The following is a 19,473-nucleotide window of genomic DNA, read 5'->3' as shown; positions in this document are numbered from 1 at the left end:
AAGTAAATGCTTCTGTCGATATCTCAGTGTAGACAAGTCTTTTCATATTTTACCAAAATCCACACTTGACACTCCATTTAGCTTTGTAGCTACTGCAGATCAAAAATCACCCTTGATTTCACGGTGGGCTACTCTCCTTAACACAAAACAAACATTGCATTTTTTCGTTTAGTATCTGGGTACTTTAAAAGGTATTCCCCTAACAAGTGGAGCTTTTAAAGCAGCAAAAAGCATGAATGAAACACAACGCCTATACACAAAAGAAATAATCAAGGTGCCATAAGAGGTTTCAGTGCTAAGGACTTGCTGCTGCTGCTATCTTCTAGGAGGAGCTGGAAAGCTGATGGGATGTATGTTTTCTATTGCAACAAACAATTTCACGGGCAGGCGATGTTGTCCCAGCTATTTTTCCTCAAGCAATCACAACCTCAGGGTGCCATTTCATTAGATGTCCTAAGCCAATTTAGCTGCCTGACACTACTGAGAAGCGGAGGTCCTGCTCCTGGCTACCCCTTCGTGCCTTTGCTATCATATCCACTCCATCCTCTCAGATCCCATCATGCTGCCACTTACCTTTTGCCAAATTTAGCACATACCTGACTGCACAATAATCCAATTCATCTCACTGCAGCAGCAGAAAAATAGCCTTGCAAAAAAAGAGAGTATGCTGCCATTCTAGTGAGCTGAATCAGTTTACCATGTGATTAAATGAGTGCCAGAGCTAGCACAAGAGATCTGGAAGGCAGGAGGGGAGAAGGAAAGCTCCTTTTTGGAACAGTAAGCTGTGAATTCAGTTCAACCAGCATTAAAAAAAAAAAAAAAAAAAAAAAAATCACACCTTCAAGCCAACTGGATGCCTGCCAGCTTCACCCATCTCACCATCCATGGCAAGCATCAAAGAGATCAAAGACAACCAGCTACTGTGAACTGTCTCACAACAAATTATTTGATCATCTGAACCAATAAACAGCAAGACGCACAGCAGAAATTAACCAGATTGTTAAGATCAAGTTATGTTTCATAAACAACCACTGTCTCCACACACCTTTAACTAAAACTGGTGATTCACCCTACACCACACAGGTGCAGAATATCTTTCATGACTGTTCTGGCACTTCCTTGGAAGCTTTTACAAACCAGAAAAACAGGTGTCCCAAACACTACCCTTGCATGTTCCTGACAGCGGTTGTTTTCAGGGAGTCTACCACACAATATTACAACTCAGCAAGCCATTAATATTAGCAAATTTCACCAATCATCACCAGGTGACTGGATGTGTCAGAACAGGCACAAACCAGTAGTAAAATCCCTCAATTCACATACTCACCATCCATAAGGAGCCAGTGGCCAGTTAGGACCCAGATAAGGACAAGCATCACAGACAGAGAAAATGAGAGCAACTCAGCAGCAGTGAAACGCCCGCAGCAGCCAAAGGAAATCCTAGGAACAACATATAAACATGAGCTAGAAGACTTTATGTTTCCATTTAAAGAACAGAAAATGGACGCTGTTGGAACGAGGCTCAACTGCTGGTGAAAGATGCCAAGAACAACTGAAGGGAAGTTCCTTTGCCACAAATAGGTACCAAAACAGCAACAAAATAAAAGCTTTCCTCACATTCAAATCATGTGCGTAAAGCCTGAACTACAGAGATGGAAAAAACCCTGTAAACCCTGGCACCTCTCTTGAAATTGTTACCATGAATGCTATTTTCTATTTCCATCTTATAAGATAGTGCTTTTTGCAACATGAACTCCAGTCACAAGGTAAAAAAAACCAAACAAACTAGTTTCAAAACACGACATTAACAACTGTAATTTTCACCAGTGTAACTACAGTCTCTGAAAGAGCCAGCATTAAAATCCATAGTCCAACGTTAACAAACATTAAAATCCAGTACCAAATCCCAAACTCTGAAATCCCAGCCAAAATAAGCCAAAGTTCTTAAAAACCAGTGTTGGGAAATCTAGTCTCCTGCAATGGTACCGCATTTCCCAGGCTGCCAAGCATGCGTGACTTGCAGAAATTGTGGTTCCTAGTTTCAATGTGGAAACATAGTGTTGGCACAAAAATATGCACAAACATCAGCCCTGAAGCCCTGAGGTTAATGCTCGTAATCCAAGACTCCGTTAAAGAATTCTCATTAAAAGAAATAAATACAACATACAAGAAGAGGAGCAAAAGATTTCTCGAGTCCTTACTTGTTTTGAGGTGAACAAGGCCGTGTTAAGTACTGGCACATCGGGAGCAGAAGGAAAGCAAAAGCTATTGTTGCAAGGACTAGAAAAAGGAAGAAAAGGTAATATTAGTACATTCAGACCCAATTTCTACAGTACACAAACAAGCTTCTCCAATTTGAAAAAGCTCTTGCAACAATGTCCTGTTATCATATGCTGCAGTATTATTAAAGCAAGAGCAGCTAAAGGCTCCAAGATTTTCTGCAGAACTTCAGTTGTTAGTACGCTTTCAAACTTCAATCAAAATAAAAGCTCTCAAAGGAATGCAACGCCCCATCCCCAAACCTTAAAAAAAAAGTCTTAAAGCTATTCATGATCATGTCAGCAAGAAAAACAGTTTTCAAATATTCCGAGTAAAAAAAAAAGACAAAAGAATTTACTACAAACTGGTTGAGTTTCTTTTAAAATTCTTCAACATATGACACAGACTAAGTCAGCATAATAAAGGTTTTTTGCCACTTTTTAACTAAGATAGTCACTCCCCCCCCCATCTCACTCAAAACCCTTTATTCATTACTGAAACAGTCCAACTTAAAATAAGCTATATCCAGTAGCTGGCAACTTAAATTTTTTAAAATATGAAGTGCTTTAAGTTTTTGAAAACAGGGTGATAGAAATACATAAATATCCAAATAGACTATTTCCATAAACATTTTCTTTTTTAAGAAACATACTTATCCCACCCACGCATTTGTAAAAACATTTAGTAACTGCTGGTATTTATAATCATTTTTCCTTTCAGTTTTTTTTAAAAATAATAGCACTGAATTTGTACTGGGGACTGTTTAAAAGACTGAAGAGCGAGGGCATGGAGACACAGACACGTCAGCAGCACACATTCAAAACTGCTGTAGCAAGAACAGACTGAAATGAAAATGGAAGAATCGCTTGACATTTTCTGCATGCTGCAAACCAAATCTTTGTGCTGTCCTCTACTCATTCCTTTAAAAATTGGGGTGGTTGTTGTTGGTTTTTAAAAGGGATTTTTTTTTTTTTTCTCTCCTCAAATGAAGATAATGGGAAGGAATCAAACATTCTCTTTAGTACACAGCTTAAGCCAACTGGAGAAAAGAAATTGGTTTGGTCAAACCACAACTTTTCACCCCTCAATTCTAACCCCCTTCTGGCAGGAGGAAGATTAAAAAAAAAAAAAAAAAAAAAAAAAAAATCAATTAATTAAAAAAAAAAAGTGCCTGTATGCAAACAGCACCATGGAAAAATCACAGTTCTAACAATATTTGAGAGAGGAGAGAAAAAAAGAAGCAGAACGGGTAGAGAAAGAATGAAGAGCGTGGCAACTCTGCACACGTTGAACTAGGAACCTTTTCAGAGGTGCCTGGCAAAGAACGCTGCACAGCAAACCTGTGCCCCTGTTGCCCCAAGTCCCGCAGGCCTCGGTGCCTGCCCTGCTCCCTACTCCCCCTCCACCACAGCGGGACTGACCCTTCCTCACCCCAAACCAACCTTCTTTGCCCTTGGAATCTCTCCTTCCCCTTCCTCCCCTCCAGCTCTTCTCAGCAGGGAACCCTGCACCTCCTGCCCTGGTGGCCCCAACCGCTGCCACCCCAAAGCTGGGCTCATTCAGAGAATCTAAGAATTAAAATGTAATCACACTAAGACACACGAGCACCCGCTCTCAATCTCGTTCCTGACTGTCCAGGCTTCCAGCCATAAGTTTTCTCTTCCCTCTAGTCTCAATACCTATTATTCAATCGGCTTAACTCCTGTCTGCAGGCAACGCGCCAAACTCTTCAGCTCTGCCCTCTGCTTAGCAGCTGGTCCTGGCCGTGGGCTGCTTGCTGTACCTACCCTTGCTCCTGCCTCTTCCCTGAAAGGCAAATCTTTGTGGGAGGAAGATTTAAGAGCGGTTTAAGAAACCAGACATCGGCTACGATTCAGAAGCCCCCCCACATCAGCCTCTAAAATCTACAAAAAGAGGATGTAAAACAGCACTACTTAAGCTTCAGGGGACAGAAGGACCAAGTCCCACAGCTCCCAGGTTCCCAACTCCAGGAGGGTCCGCAGCCGGCTGTATAGCCTCTAAGGAAGCTTTGCATTTTAGAGGTTCTGGGGCCAAAGTCCCCTGTGGTTAATGACACCCTCTGATGCAAGACCAAGGAAAAGCACAGAAGTGTCATAAAACCAGGTTCAAGAATAAAGGACAACCAAGTGCACTGATCCAAACAGACTCCATCCTCTTAGACCTGCCAACAAGCCCAAACCAACACAGTATCATCTAATTACACACCACAAACGTTACAAATAAAGTTACACCTCAAGGTCATTCTGGAAATAAATGGACCCATAAAATTGACAAAATTTGTCTTTTCTCCTAAGTCTTCCCTTACAATATCTTATATATATGTGTGTACATATATTCCCCTAATATCTAGCATATAGTAGAACTTATCTGAAGTAATAATTTATTTTTAAAAGGAAAGAACATAGGTGTCATAGGTCGTAGTTATAAAAGCAGTACTCAGCAAACCTCTACAGGACTGTGCCTCCAGAATTAGCGATAGGAGTCTTAAGACTCATGTCAAGAGCAGAGATTTAGATTTCACCCATCAACATCAGCCGTGTTTAAGAGGCTGGAGAGGATGCATAGCTCAGGAGTTAAGTCGTGAGGGAAAAGCCTGCACTGCATATACATGAAGAAGTAGGAGAGGATGAGAGGTATTTAGGGATTTAAAAATCTTCACAGGCTCAGTATGTGGACTAAGGAGTACAATTTTTGAAAGCTGCTGCATATTTGGAGCAGTAGGAAGAATCTTGCTACCCTGAACAGCAGTTGGTCTCTTGAAGAACTGCAAAAAGATCAAAAGGCCAAAATTTTCCAAAAATCAAAGCCCTGCTGTTTATTTAAGTGCCAAAATGTAAATAATAATAAACAGGAGCAGAGGACTTCCAATTTATTTGCGGACAACAGTTTCATTTTTGTTCTAGACTCAAGCAGTATAAAAGATTAATACTCAAAATGCTAGTGAGAGCAGAGGTACCCTTGAAACAAAGAAAAACTGCATAAAAGCAAAAACCAAAATTAAACTAGGAAAAGAAGTCACTGGATAGGATCTCCAGAGTTATGCTATGATCCTATAAAGTACCTGAATTATGAAATACCATGTACAGTTCTGAGCACTGATTTATAAACAAGTGAACTTCACATAAAATAATACATCCAGCATCTTTCAAAACTCTGGCAATTTATAGTTGCGTAGGTTTAGCAAATCTCCAAGTGGAAAATACTTCTCAAATAATACTTGTCACCTTATTAATAGCTACAGAGACAGGAAAATACAACTGTGAAACCTGATGATTTTTTTTTAAATGTACTATGACACGTATTATAATTCTTATCAACAATATTTAATTCTATCAACACTTTCTGTTCTATTCCAATTCTTATAAAGAGAAGAAAACTTAGTCACCTGCTGTGCATATTGTAAAGACAACTTGAACTGAATCAAAGAAGAAGAACATAACTAGGAGAGACACAGACGCTCCGATCGGCAGGAACAACGCCTGGGTAGAATCAATGGTTTGAATACCTGCAGAAGAAAGAAAGTGACATTTAACTTGGCCTATTTCTTACCACCTACATATCGACAGCCTGTCCTCACCTACACAATTGAGGACTCTGACAATATATTCCAGTACAATGCTGGTGCAACAGACGCTTACTCCGAGATCCTCGTGCGCTATCATAACCAAGAACAGCAGTCTGTGCAAAAACACTCCAGCTAAACTGCATGATCACAGCGGCTGGGTGTGTACAGCAACAGCCCTGCTCTACAGAAACCAAGAACTGAAAGTTGAAAGAAAATGTATGACTTTTCTCTTGTGCTATAGACAGAATGAATAACAAGTTACAAAAATTAACATTATTTAGGGATGAGGGATCATATAGCAATTATGTATTTGCTTCATTTTACCCTGAGCAACATAAATGTGTTGAACAGAGCATCTGAAAGTTTTATTTAACCTCTCAGCACGAGGTGAAGAGCCTGACCAACAGCAGAGCTGCAGAAGCGTTAGGCTGACCGAACTTGTGCAAAGGGTGCCACAGCTTCAAATTCCACTTGGGTGAAGGCCACCATGCACTTAAATTGCATCACTGATTGCAATCACCAGATAACATCAAGCCTCACAATACAGGGCAGTTTTCAAAAAACACCGAAGCCATTTACCTGTTTATGAAACTATCAACTCAGTTCAGCGTGCACTATAATCACCTTTTATGCTAAAAACCAACAAAAATTCATGCTTACATTTTATAGCTGGAAGCAATTTTAAACAGTGCAGAGATACTGAAGTATTTTATTCTGATTATTTCCCCCACCTCAACCATGCAGTATGACTACTAGGGATATTAATAACAGGACAGGACATTTTTAACTATATTTTACCATGAAGTTTTAGAATTACTAACAAAATTGAGAAGATCAGGCTTTGAAAACCCCACCTGTGCCTGCAAATTCTAGTACTTAACCAGTCTCTGTAGCTGTATTTACATTTGATCATGAGCGTGGGGGGAAAGAAGCCGTAAGTAGCAACCCAATTAAAAATACAAGACATACTTATACTTGTATAGCATTCAAATAACAGGTAACATCTAAAGTAGTCACTTGATAAGAAGTATCCAAAATGTCTCTAATGAAAAATTAATACAAGACTCAGACCTACATGAGATCTAAAACCAGCTTAACATCACGGTGTTATCCTGAAATTATTTAGACACTGCAGTAGGAAGGAGGGGTTTACCAGTCCCAGGATTTTAAGGATAAGCTTTTAGGTTATCGAGCAGAATATCTGTGCATATGTATGTACGCACGTATACACAGACATACACATACAAGTACATATACACAGTGGGGGTGCAGGTGTGGGGAATGTGTCTATTTTTTTTTTTCTGTGGAAGAGTGGTACATTGTCTAAATAACGGGTTACCTACCAATGTATCTGAGTTTGTTGAAAAACCTCAAACACACGTGAAATACGAAGTTGTAGTGAGTGTATCTGTCAGAAGTATTTAACCATTTTCATAAAAGAAAAGCTAAACAATGACCATGGAAGCCATGACACTTGCACTGTATGGTCATTTATGAGTTCAGGTCATGGATCCATTCTTCTTAAACATAAGTAGCACAATAAATTTTAAAAGTAAAAAGCAGAACTCAGTCACTTGGGATTTCTGTGTAACTGAGGTCTGGTACAAAAGAGTAAAATACAATATAGATAGCTGAGTGATGACAGTGTGCAGACACAGAAATTCTGTGTTCTAATCTGTGACTTGCATCTACTTTCTCCTGCTTTGAGAAAGAGCATTTATTCACATGCCCTTCAACTCCCAAGAGAAAAAACAAACAAAACAAAACCCCAGAAATGACATACTACAAACCACCTTGGCATATGGGAATTAGTGCCTGCAGCGTTAAATGTCAAAGTTCTTCTTTTCATTTCTGATCATTTTGACAGCTAATCCCCTTAATGTGCTTATTCCCCAGCCCCAGACTGCCATCTCTTACTTCCCAGATGCCAAAAGCCTCAACTGTTCATTCCTGGATCACCAAGCACAGCAAACACTTTGCTCTGTGTTGTCAGCAGAAGCAGTGCTCTGACAACTATGTAAATTCCAAAAGTCTACACTAAAAAAACAGCAAAAAGCAAAAAAAGCACATACAACTTATGTTACTTTTATTTTTTTTTAAGCTATATTTCTTATTTTAAACAAAGTAAACTTAGCATTCAGGGTTTTGTGCACAGGGTTGCTCATATATCTCACTCCTGTCTTCTAAGCTTGCGGAAACTATTCATTCTAGAGCCTATTCTCAGAATATGGCCATATAAATTGCTATAAGTTAAACTCAGGTGTGAATTTACAGCACATTGTGTACAACGCATTCTACTCTAACTGTTCGTGTACATATTTTTACCTGCAAAACAGTATATCTCAAATGGTCAAGCTGCCTGGAATCTATTTATAGATTACAGAGGGGACAATCACCACGTAGGAGCTGACACGTTAATCCCCACTCTGAATGGATTGTGTGTAGACACATATTTTGTTGTCCATTATAAATGAGTTGCCCAAAGCCATGTGAACTCTATACTTCAATTTCTCTATTGATAAAGCCGAATCATCCTTATGGACTTGCTAGCATACCATGAGATCTCTCACTGCTTATGGACTGGCTAATACGTCATAGTGGTAAACTCCAGACAAAGAGAAATTACATTCCCTTCTCAGAACTGTGTGGTGTTTTTTCTGAAAGTAAAGCTGCTTCCATTTCCAGTAAAACCTGACAAATTGTGCAGCATGCAATTTTTATGTGGTATGGAAATGTTACATTGACATTTTAAATTTAACTTCTGTGGGCATGAACTAGATAGCAGTATTAGTGCATAGCAAGATGGTAAGTGCCTAGACAAAACAGTTCCATTGTATCAGGTGAATCTAGAATGCACGTAGCTGAAACACAGGGACGGATGAAGCAAAAGAAGATGCAGCACACTGAGGTGACAAAAGAAAGATAAGGAGTAAAGCTAACCCTTACTGTTATTGGTGCTGTTGCCATTAAAAGACCCAGCTGCGCTGCTATTGTCTTTCTCTTTGTCTTGATTCTCAAAGTCCATGTTGAGAGACCTGCAGGAAACAAAGCAAACTTAACAGACAAGTTTCAAACTCCTATTTAGGCTTGTCAGCTATGGTCTCATCACCATTCTACCACAGCACCCTCTCCCTGAAAAAGCCCTTTAATGCTGGTTATTGGAAAAAACACCATACATACCAGAAATTAAAAAAAAAAAACAACCCAAAAAAACCCCCAAACTTACACGTACAGATGAGGCACCAAATCACACAGGTTCTAATAGTGAGTCTAGTCACCATAGTGTCTGAACTGGTAAGTGTTAACAACAAACCATAACAAAGATACTTATCTGCATTACTGGGAAGTGTAGAACATGATGCAAATGCAATAAACGTTTCAATTCTCTGATGAATTTGAACTCTTTCCAAGTTCTCATTTTGATCCTTTTCATTCAAATTTAACTATCGGGTTTCATTTTTAAAACAATATTATTTCCTTCCTCTACATCTTGTTATGATAACCAAAACTAGCTTGTAAGTAATTGTCTGCTGAATGTAAGGTGTTAACTTCATTGAAAAAGTTTCAGCGAAGTCTAGAAAGTAACCAGATACATATTTTACATACATGCAGAACAGATGACTAGAGGAAGCTCTGAATAAATAGTACAAACTGATACAATTTAATTAATCCGTAAGAGCTGACCACATTCCCCTGTGTACCCAGCTCAGCTGTAATTGATTCATCTTTCCATTTTGATATACACACTTTTAAAAAGTTCCAAACCAACACAGTATTCTACCCCTTTTGCCACAGTCCTTCACTTAGAATATAATTTAGAAGTTGCATCAAACAAATTTTGGCATAACTTTCTGAAACAGGGGATTTCACTTAAGGTCTGTTTTGGCCAGCAATCATGTCTATTGGTAAATTCTACATTGTTTTTAATAAAAATACTAGCAATCGAGTTAACCATGACAGTTTCTCATTCTGATACATGCATGTTATCCATAATTTAGCTGCATATTTATTTATTCAAATAAGCTACAGAGAACCACCAGAAGCACTGTACAGCTCCCACTGTACAGCTCCTGTCTTAAGTCTGCAGCAGCATCCGAGTATTTCATTCAAAATTCCAGGTCGACAAGCATTAAACTCCTTTTCAAGTTTAGCTGTGAGTAATTGTGCTATGCAAAGTAAACAAATTCTATTAATTCATCAGACACGTAAAAAACACACCACAATCTTCTACACAATTCTATAGGTATCAAAGTGATTTTGTTTTAGTGTATAGGTTACCTACTACAATGCACAGGTGAGCAATTCTGTGCTGCAGTCACACAACCTGAAATCAAGCACATACAGGTCTATAGTATCAAGATAGGTGTGGTGTATTAAAGACAGAGGGGTTGAGCAGTTTCACTGTACAAAACAAAAACAAGAAAAAGCCTCTTCCAGTACAAAACTGGTTTGTTTCTTCTGCTTCTATTATGCAAGTGCTCCCAAACAGCGGTATGAATTAAAGCAGCTTTTGGGCTCAGGCAAAATACGATGAAGCTTCAACCTCAGACATACAGTACTTCTACACAGATTATGGATCAACTGAAAAGTTATCAAAAATACAAAGAGGCAACAGAGAACACTAGAATTCTAACAAATTAATCTGTTGTTCTTAGCTTGTTCTTCTAAGATCTGTCTGCTCTCCATCTTGTTTGGGGTGCCTTTATCCTTCATTCACACTTCCTTTTTCCCCATTAGTGCACTGTAGCCTCATAATTTTCCTCTCAAGCTATAAAAATCTGGGATGAGGCTGACAACCCTCCAGGACTTGATCCAAGAGTCACCCAAACAGGATAGTTCTCTTCTCAGTGCAGTGTTTCATTCCTCTTTGAATTAGCGCAGTTTAGCAAGAACTTCACACCATCATTCTCCCAGTGGCATCGGGCAACTCATAATTTAAGGGATTGCTATCAGCAAAGAAAAGTGGAAATAAACTATTAGATCTACTGCTCATAAACAATTTCAGCGCCTCTCCTTTCATTGCAATAGTGTCAGCAATTATTACATTATTACCTATAAACATCCCTACCTCTAATGTAAGCATAAATTAGGAAATTACTTTCACTTAGCAACACAGCTGCTGATCCAAGACAACTTCTGAATAATCTCCAACCGTTTTATGATTTGGCTCTTCCCTCTGCTACAAATCATCACTAACATAATAAAAAAATTGAGAGGTGATCACTGAAACATCCTCCAAAAAATTTAAAAATTATATTGTAAAACAAGATATACTCAAAACTACTGGAACTGGACTGTAAAGAAATCGCAAGCTGCGAAACGTTTGCTTTTTTGTTCAAGTTTCTGCTGGGCTTCCAAAGGCAACATTCAGCCAGCACTCCCATCGGGCAATAAACTACACCGTTGTTTCTTCTGTGTATCCTCACAGTTCACGTCGGTAGGATTTCTAGCACAATGTTTCAAAGCAAGCATGGCTCAGCCTCCCACAGGGAGCCACTCAGTAGGGTTACACTGAGGCCAAAGGAATGAGTAAGCTGCTGGCACATTATTATCATGAAAGTTCAGATTCAACTATGGATCACTTCCACTGCAGTAATGCTTCAGGGAAACCCTGCGGGAGAATATTCTTATGAAACAATGGAGGAAATATGAAAGCAAGTATGGATCTATAGAGTCGCTTGCAGATGCAATATATTGAGAAGTTCCTTCTTGCTCTACTTAGTGAGGACAGTCACCCATCTTAACAGCTCTGGGACTATGAGAATTGTGGGTTGCCACAGAATTGCTAGATTTCAATTGCTCTAAATAAAAAGTTACAATCAGAATCAGTCATTGACCTCAAACAGTTTAATTGAATCAAATCTCAATGCACGTTACAGAGAGTGAGCCTAACATTGCTACAGTTGCTTATAAAACATTGCTGTGAGATTAAAGGACAAGTTCCAATGCAAGATCTGGAGTAGAAATAAGAATAGTGGAAACCATAGCAGAAAGTGCATGTAAAAACATTTTCATTTATATGGAGTAAGACTGCCTGAGTCCCACGTCTCTGATAAGAACATCTCACCTTCGGCATGTATTTTATGTGCACCCACTTGTGCGTGCACAAGCGCAGACAACCTTTGTAGCATTCGGTGAGGTCTGCCCAAATCCCCGATTCCACCCTGCCAGCGCTGCGGCTTTAGACGCTTATGAACTCCATAGCCTTTCTCTTTAAGTTTTATTGTGAAATACGTATCCTGATTTCTGTAAATGTCAAGTCGTAAAGCCAACCCTAAGGACACTGCTTGAACTATATTCTATTTACACACTTATTTTAGGTACCCAAAGCCTAGAGATAGAAGACACCAGTTTCATTCCATGCTTCTTGGTTTGGTTTAAAAGCAGATACTTGAACAGGTAGATTCTGGGTTAAATCTGGCTTTACATAAGCTGAGAGACCATGTCTGGATATGTGATAGGATAGAAAAAGATTTAGCTGTTACCTGCCTGCAAAGTAACCCCAACATTTAAATCACAGAGAAGCACTTGGACAAGAACAGGTGGCTGTCTTGCAAGAACCCACAGGAAACAACCTGTTTCAAGCTAAGGTCGCCTCTTTAAAAAGCCATAACTAACACATATACTTGCATGTTCCAGTTTACAGCTTGTAACGGTTTAAAAGATTATACTTGTCCCTTTGGCAGTCAATAATAAAGTATATAAAGTTCAAGGACTGAGAGACAGTCAGAATGTATATGGGAGAGATGTTCAGAAGGGCTTGAAACTACAACTCCAGACCCAGCACAAATGTAGGAAGGCAGTGCTCGTTCATCCACAGTAAGAGAAGCAGGGAACTCAACTCTGTAAACTTCATTCTGGATGTAGACTTTACCCATGATCTGTTAGACATTCTGACTATTTTGAGGGTTTGGGGTTTTTTGGTTTGTGTTGGTTTTGGACAAACGCTGCTTGTATGAATAAGGACAGTGGACCAACGCTTTCCTTTGTTCCCCTGAAACCTCTTGCATTAGATTAGATCTACCACGCACGTGGATTTTATCCTAATGACTCACCCACCCAATTCTTTCTGATCCTATTACTGCACTTCTGTTTAAGTCACTTGCCAGCAATACCACAGTCACTCTATTAGCTTCTTTTCAGACTGAAAATCAGAAACAAAACCTGCTTTCTGCAACATGAAGGTTAACTAAGGAATGCTATTTGCTTTTTGTCTTATGACAGCTCCATTTGAGACAAAGCACTCAAATGTAGATGAAGACATCATTGTTGTCATTTGAGAATGAGCACCCGAAGCTGTAACTTTCGTCCTTCTGGCAAGTCACTTTTCTAAGAAAATCCACCCACTTCGCCAGAAGTTTTTTATTTCACTACTTTAGAAACTTCCAGATGAATATAATTTTTCAACTTACTACCACATTTGAATTCCTTAATTAACTTAATTGTATCTTAGACCCCTTTGTTAACACCACTGTACAATTGTCTGTAAAAAACCTGCTTTTGACCTCACTTGCTGACCAAACAGAATGGGAATCTTTCCAAGTTACCATCATAACTGTGGGTTTCAGCTCAGGTGTCTGCTAAAGAAACTACATATAGGAAATTAATTAGGAAATTAATTTTAAAACTTTGAGACCCTATCTTGGTCTGTAATAGCTTGCATCTTGGTGTCTTCAGGATACATGCAAAGGAAGCGGACTAGAACAGGGCATTTCCTCAATCGATTTGTATCCATCACCATTCCACTACTTCATCCAATAAGTTAGATTGTTCTGAAGTTTGCAGTCCTTGTTAAGTGAGCAGTTTTACATGTACATCATAGGACGAGATGGTAAAAGAGCATGTCTTATAGGAATAGGATGGCAAACAGCAGGGGAAAATTTTTAAGAGCAAGGAGCTCTGAGAAGGGCAGGCAATTTAAGTTCAAGCCCTCCTGCTGTTTTACATTGCATTATGTTTTCACAATTGAATTTTAATAATTGTTATGGCTTCTTGCAGCCAGATGCATAGTTCCTTTTTACACAACTGCATAAATTCAAATAGTTAAAAATTGAATTAGTCCCTCAACTATATGCTAGACTGACTCAAAACTTAAAGAAAAAAACCTAAACATTTCTCAATTGCTACTCACATACAACCTTTTATTTCTTTTGTATTTTCATCATCTCTAGATTTTGTCTTCCGAAAGCCTTCTATTTTAATTCCATCAGCAGTGCTGTTACCTAATACTCGCTAGCAACAACAGATAGCTCTTACCAAAAATTGGCTCTTTCATTATATGATTTTATTAACTTATGATGGCGTTTTAAAACCTCTTATCCTAACAGCTGCAACTTACATCATATGTATGACCATGGCTATCATCTATTTCAGGAATACTCATGGCAGTTCAGAGACTTCATAGTGAATATATGGCCTTTGATCATAGACTTGTTAAATGACGGAATGTTCTTCAAGAAACAGGAAGAAAAACATGCTGTACTTAAGTTTGAAAAAAAAAATAATCATACTTTCATGTTGTGATTAATTTTTTTTTTAATATGTCACTATGAATCTCATTCCTTAGGTGCTACTACATTAAAACAAACTGTATAATACAAGATGTAAGCCTAAAGGGACAACAATGATTTCTCTAAACTATACTCAAGTCTCCTAAAGTGGGGCACATTTGATTTTTGAAGATTCAAACTTATCCTGCAGCAGTTATCAGACACTTTGCTGGATTTCAACACTGATGGTGTTTCCCACTTCTCTATTAAGCTGTTACTCACACTAAAGTAAATAGCACTGGGACTCGGGAATCTCCATTTTACAAAACTTGTTTGCAATCACAACAATGCTGAATCAACCAACACTGAAACGTTATATATAAAATCCTACTATCGATAACACTACATTCCTATCTCTCTTGACATTCCTTTTATACCCTCCAAAACACAATTTTACAGAGCTGTCTTCAAGGACTAACTTCTAAGTTATCTTTTATGTGCCTGTAACTTGACATACAATTATATCTTTCAGAAACCCCAACTAGCTACTTTTTCTTCCTTTTCCATTTCCTTTTCAAAAGCAAGAAATAGTTAACTTACATTAGCCAGTCTGACAAAGATACAATGAAACAAAAGGTATAAACTGTATTCAGTCACTTGCCATATTTTCATTTGAAAAATTCTGCAGAACCTTAAAGAAAAATCTTACCTGAAACTGCCGTAGACTATGAGAAGAATAGAAATCAGGAAGGTAGACACTTGACTGGAATCCACAAGGGAATATGCCCTGGAATTGGGAAAAAGAAGGCAGGTGTGTCATTACGAGTGTCCATTTCTCCAGTGCCATTTGCTAATTCTTTTTCTTATTATAATACAAATAGAGAATTGGATGACAAATCTTTGTGGCAGCGCTCTCTAAAGTTCTTGTATCATCTAGGCATATAAAACCTGTAGCTTGTAAATTAACTTTTTATATTCAAGACTGCAGCATGCAAAATCTGTACAACAACCAAAGAACAATTCAAAAGCCTTATGGTAACCTGTGCAGAACTCACCACATTTGGAATTTTTTTCCTCAAACACATTAAAATTGCTTCAATTGCAACTAATGCAACCTTGCATGTAACTAACACTAACCTGTTTTCTGTAAGACTTCTTATGTCTTAACTGATAATAGTTACATTGCAATATGGCAGTCAAGGTTCACTTAGTGCAGGAAAACAAAACAAAACAAAAAACCCCAAACCTCACAACAAACTGCAATATGCATTTATTAAACACTTGATACAGGATTCCCAATAGAAATTTCAGCAGGAGGCTTAAAACCAGCTTTATTTAGATCAGTTTCCTGATACAACATACCTTTGTGTTTAAAGCACAGAAATATAAATACTAATATTCACCATTTTTTTTCCCCTATCCTTGACAGACCAAACCCTACTCTATAGCTTACACTGAAACTTCTTTTCATCCGGACATGGGAACAGAAGGCAGCCTCAGCAAGTTCCCAGCTGACAGCCAGCTGCGGAGAGTGGGGTTGATATACTAGAGGACAGAAAAACCTTTAAGAGGGACCTTGAGGAATGGACCAACAAGACGACGACAGCTCCCAAGTCAAGAGAAATGACCACTCCCTCTACTTAGCACTTGTGAAGCTCCATCTTGAGTCTTGTGTACAGTTTTGGGGGCCCCAAAAGAAAAAAACACTGGCACGCTGGAGTGAGCCAAGCAGAGGGCCACCACGCTGGTGGGGGTACAACGTATGAGGAGAGGTGCCGGGAGTCACACTACAACTCCCAATTATTCTTCGACAACTTGTGCTAAAGTAATGGAAAAGAATAATGCCCAATGTTAATTGCATTAGTCTTATCCTACAAAAAAAGATAACTAAACATTTCTGAAAACCAACCGAAAAGCCTAATTTCAGCAAGACTAGGGATATGGAACAAAAATAATTGAATTACATGATAGTTCCAAATTAAATAGCACCAAGCAAGTAAAAACTAAAGCTACAAGACAGTTAAAGAATCACTCATCCCATTCCCAGTTTAAAAGCAATTCAGAGAAAATCACCAAACCACTAAACATACACTTTAAAATACTTTTTTTAATATATAAACACAAATGTGAACCTTCTACTATAGAAATTCAATATTAACTATCACTGAAAAACAGACTGCCTCTTCTAGATGAAATTATATACTTGTTGAACAAGCTCTTAAAAAATGAGAAACTACTGTTGTTAATTACCATAAATAACTTCAACATTACCCCACACTAAAAGTGAAAAACAGATGTCTTATTTGCTCATAAAGTTGGCCAACACATAAAGATGATCCTAAGCTTTATATATTTTTTTTTCATTTCGGTCATGTTTGACCTTTAGTTTCCAGGCTGTGGAACAGAGGTCTTAAAAGCATCCATGAAGATCAATATACTGAATTGCAAATACACGCAATACGTAGCTAAGCACTTCCAATAAATGCTGTTCAGGTTATATACAATATAGTTCATAGCATATTATTTTTAGCCAATGATTAGAGCTAAGCAGACACCAAGAAGAAAACGGCTTAAGGATGAGCACGCTAGTTTTATATCCTGTTACAAGCTTCAATTTGAAGGGAGAAGCATTCCCTCACCCAACCCTGAGTGAAGGGAAAGGGAGACTTTGCATCCTGTTCGGATTTGAGAATAAATAGTGGAATTCATCTACTAAAAGAACCTTCAGGAACTCCAAATTTATAAGAAAAGCAAAATGATTGAATGGAATTTCAACCGGGATTAAACATGTCCAGGGTTATGGACTAAATTTTATTAACTGATGTTCATAAAATTATATCTTCATAAATTGGCAAATACTTTTGAGACGAACAATGTTTTCTATATAATTCATCAGTCGGTGGCAAGTTCAGAAGCTATGATAATTAAAATGCCATTTCATCATAATTACTAAACATTAGTCAAAACAAGGCTGTAAATGTTAGAAAGATTTATAAAACAGACAAAATAAGGATGATACATGGATCATGCATCAGTCCTGTCCATAATCCATTAAGTTTTGTATTAAAAACTAAGGGCGCTTCAGTACAATGAAAGAAATTGAATACATGCAAACCCACTCTAAACAATGATCTAATATACCATAACCCTACTGATAGGCTGCAGGGATGATTAGGACAGCTATCTGCTGATTCTATGCAAGGGAGAAATGAGAATTAAAGTCCTTCCATCCTGCACAAGTGCAATAGTGTAACTGTAAACTTGTCGCAGACCAGTGGTGTTTCCTGACTTATTCACACAGAGAACTTATAGCAGGACATCCTAAAAACTCAATGTTGGTATCGTGATTACGGTCTGGGAAAACGCGTCTTCACTGACAGCCCAGCAAACAGGGCCAGGGAGATAGATTCACACTTCCCTTCTTCCTGAGGCAGCTGGAAAAAGAGCAACGCAAAACACACACAGTATGACAAGTCTAAGAGTAACCATGGCAGGAATCAAGCGAGCAGCTCAGGCATGTCCAGGTTCCATCCAAAGTTTCCAACACAAGTAGCCCACAAGCAAACTTTAAGAATAATTTTATAATGCTTAAGTGAATCTCATCATAATAAAACCCTGCATCTTTTTAACATCTATTTTCCCTACATTATATAAGGTATTGCACAAAACCTGAAAACAGAACTGGTTCCTAAAATCCTAACCACTGGACAGTTCATTAACAGACTAAACCCCTTGATCACAAATAAACACTTTCTAGTGCATTAACCTAGACTAGAGATAATAAGCATCACATGAAAGAATCAAGAAGTAAGATTATGTCAAAGTTTTGAATATTATTCAAAATGCCAGACAGTGATCCGCAAACCCACTTGTATTTTTAACTGAAATTTAAATGACCTTCTACAAGTCCAGCAGAGTCTATATGCATATAACTGGATTCTCCTATAAGCATATTTCAAGTATGCAAGTTCGCATACTCTCACAGCCAAACACGGCATCAGTGCTACGTTCTTCTCAAATGGGATCAGCCAAAACCAAAACAAAATCCCCCAGTTACAAAATTTTTCAGAAGTTGGAGTAGACTTCGTGCAGTCACATTTAACCAGCCTTCCACTGCACATATAAAAACGAAACCACCTTCCTTCTACAAGGTACTTTTGTAAAATCAAGTATAATCTCAGAAACTTATGCACAGAAAATGCCTGTAACAAAGGACAACTATATATGTGCTTGACTTAAATAATGATTTTAGAAGCAATTCTTACTACTTACTACATGACAATCTACAAAAAAAAAAAAGATCGTTATTCTTCATTCTCATTCTGAAAATGAATACTGGACGAGGCCACGCTAAAGACTGCTGTCTTTTGAAGGACTGACTTAAGTGCAGTTCATCTGCATGCCACTTTACAAGAACAACTACCAACCCATTTCTAAACCGTAGTATATATGCAGAACACTGCTCAAAATACAAAGACGCCATTGGTTTTCCCAGGGAAGTACATTTTTTAGGATTCTTACACTACCACACCTGAAATTCAACAGCCATGTAAGGAAGTTGTTTTACAAGTTATTTAATCAGGCTATCAGACAGATTCTTGCTAACTCAGTCAAGTAACAAATAACTATTCATAGTCATTAAACTATAATATTAGACCCATATATTAGACCCAAGTACTTCACAAACCCAAACACACTGATGGCTTACTTTTCTCTGTAAGCTCCTTTTCTCAGCCAGCTAGTGAGAGGTAACTTCCCAAATGCCTTCTCTACAACTCGAGAGCTCACTCTGAACCTGCTTCTTTACACAGCTGAGATCAATTTTAGCAAATTCTCTGCCATTAGGCATCTATTTCTGGCAGCTTCATGGGCAAGTGCTTACAACACAGAGCTTGCTAAGGCATGCCAAGACAGAGACACAGCAAGCACTGTTCTATAACATATTCTGTGTGTCAGCCCTACAGCTATACAGTGAAAGTATTGTCCAGACAACAATCGAAGCAGCGAGCTCCCCAGCCTGGCACAGACTGCTCCATAGACCTTTACCTACAGAACAATTCCAGGGATGCCCAGCCATTGCAACACACCACGACTTCCACGCGTCCCAAACAGTAACCATGCAAAATACGCCACACCAGT

At 38.4% G+C, this 19,473-nt stretch overlaps 1 protein-coding gene across 2 annotated transcripts in view; it reads right to left on the bottom strand.

Annotated features, from left to right (window-relative positions):
• The window catches only part of SPPL3 (signal peptide peptidase like 3), a 61,371-nt gene that overhangs the window by 9,825 nt on the left and 32,073 nt on the right, over window positions 1-19,473 (bottom strand). The window contains exons 2-6 of one of the 2 annotated variants that reach the window (XM_030025904.1): window positions 15,044-15,121; window positions 8,786-8,880; window positions 5,666-5,785; window positions 2,202-2,280; window positions 1,328-1,440 (exon numbers count right to left, since the gene is read on the bottom strand). In XM_030025904.1, coding sequence (XP_029881764.1) covers window positions 1,328-1,440; window positions 2,202-2,280; window positions 5,666-5,785; window positions 8,786-8,880; window positions 15,044-15,121 — 485 coding nt within the window. The remainder of the gene's footprint in view (window positions 1-1,327; window positions 1,441-2,201; window positions 2,281-5,665; window positions 5,786-8,785; window positions 8,881-15,043; window positions 15,122-19,473) is intronic. The other variant, XM_030025905.2, reaches the window with a different exon arrangement.

The sequence above is a fragment of the Aquila chrysaetos genome, chromosome 9 (genome assembly GCF_900496995.4).
Source record: "Aquila chrysaetos chrysaetos chromosome 9, bAquChr1.4, whole genome shotgun sequence".
Lineage (NCBI taxonomy): Eukaryota > Metazoa > Chordata > Aves > Accipitriformes > Accipitridae > Aquila > Aquila chrysaetos.
Note: the sequence above shows the minus strand (reverse complement) of the source record. Positions and strands in the feature narration are given on the sequence as shown.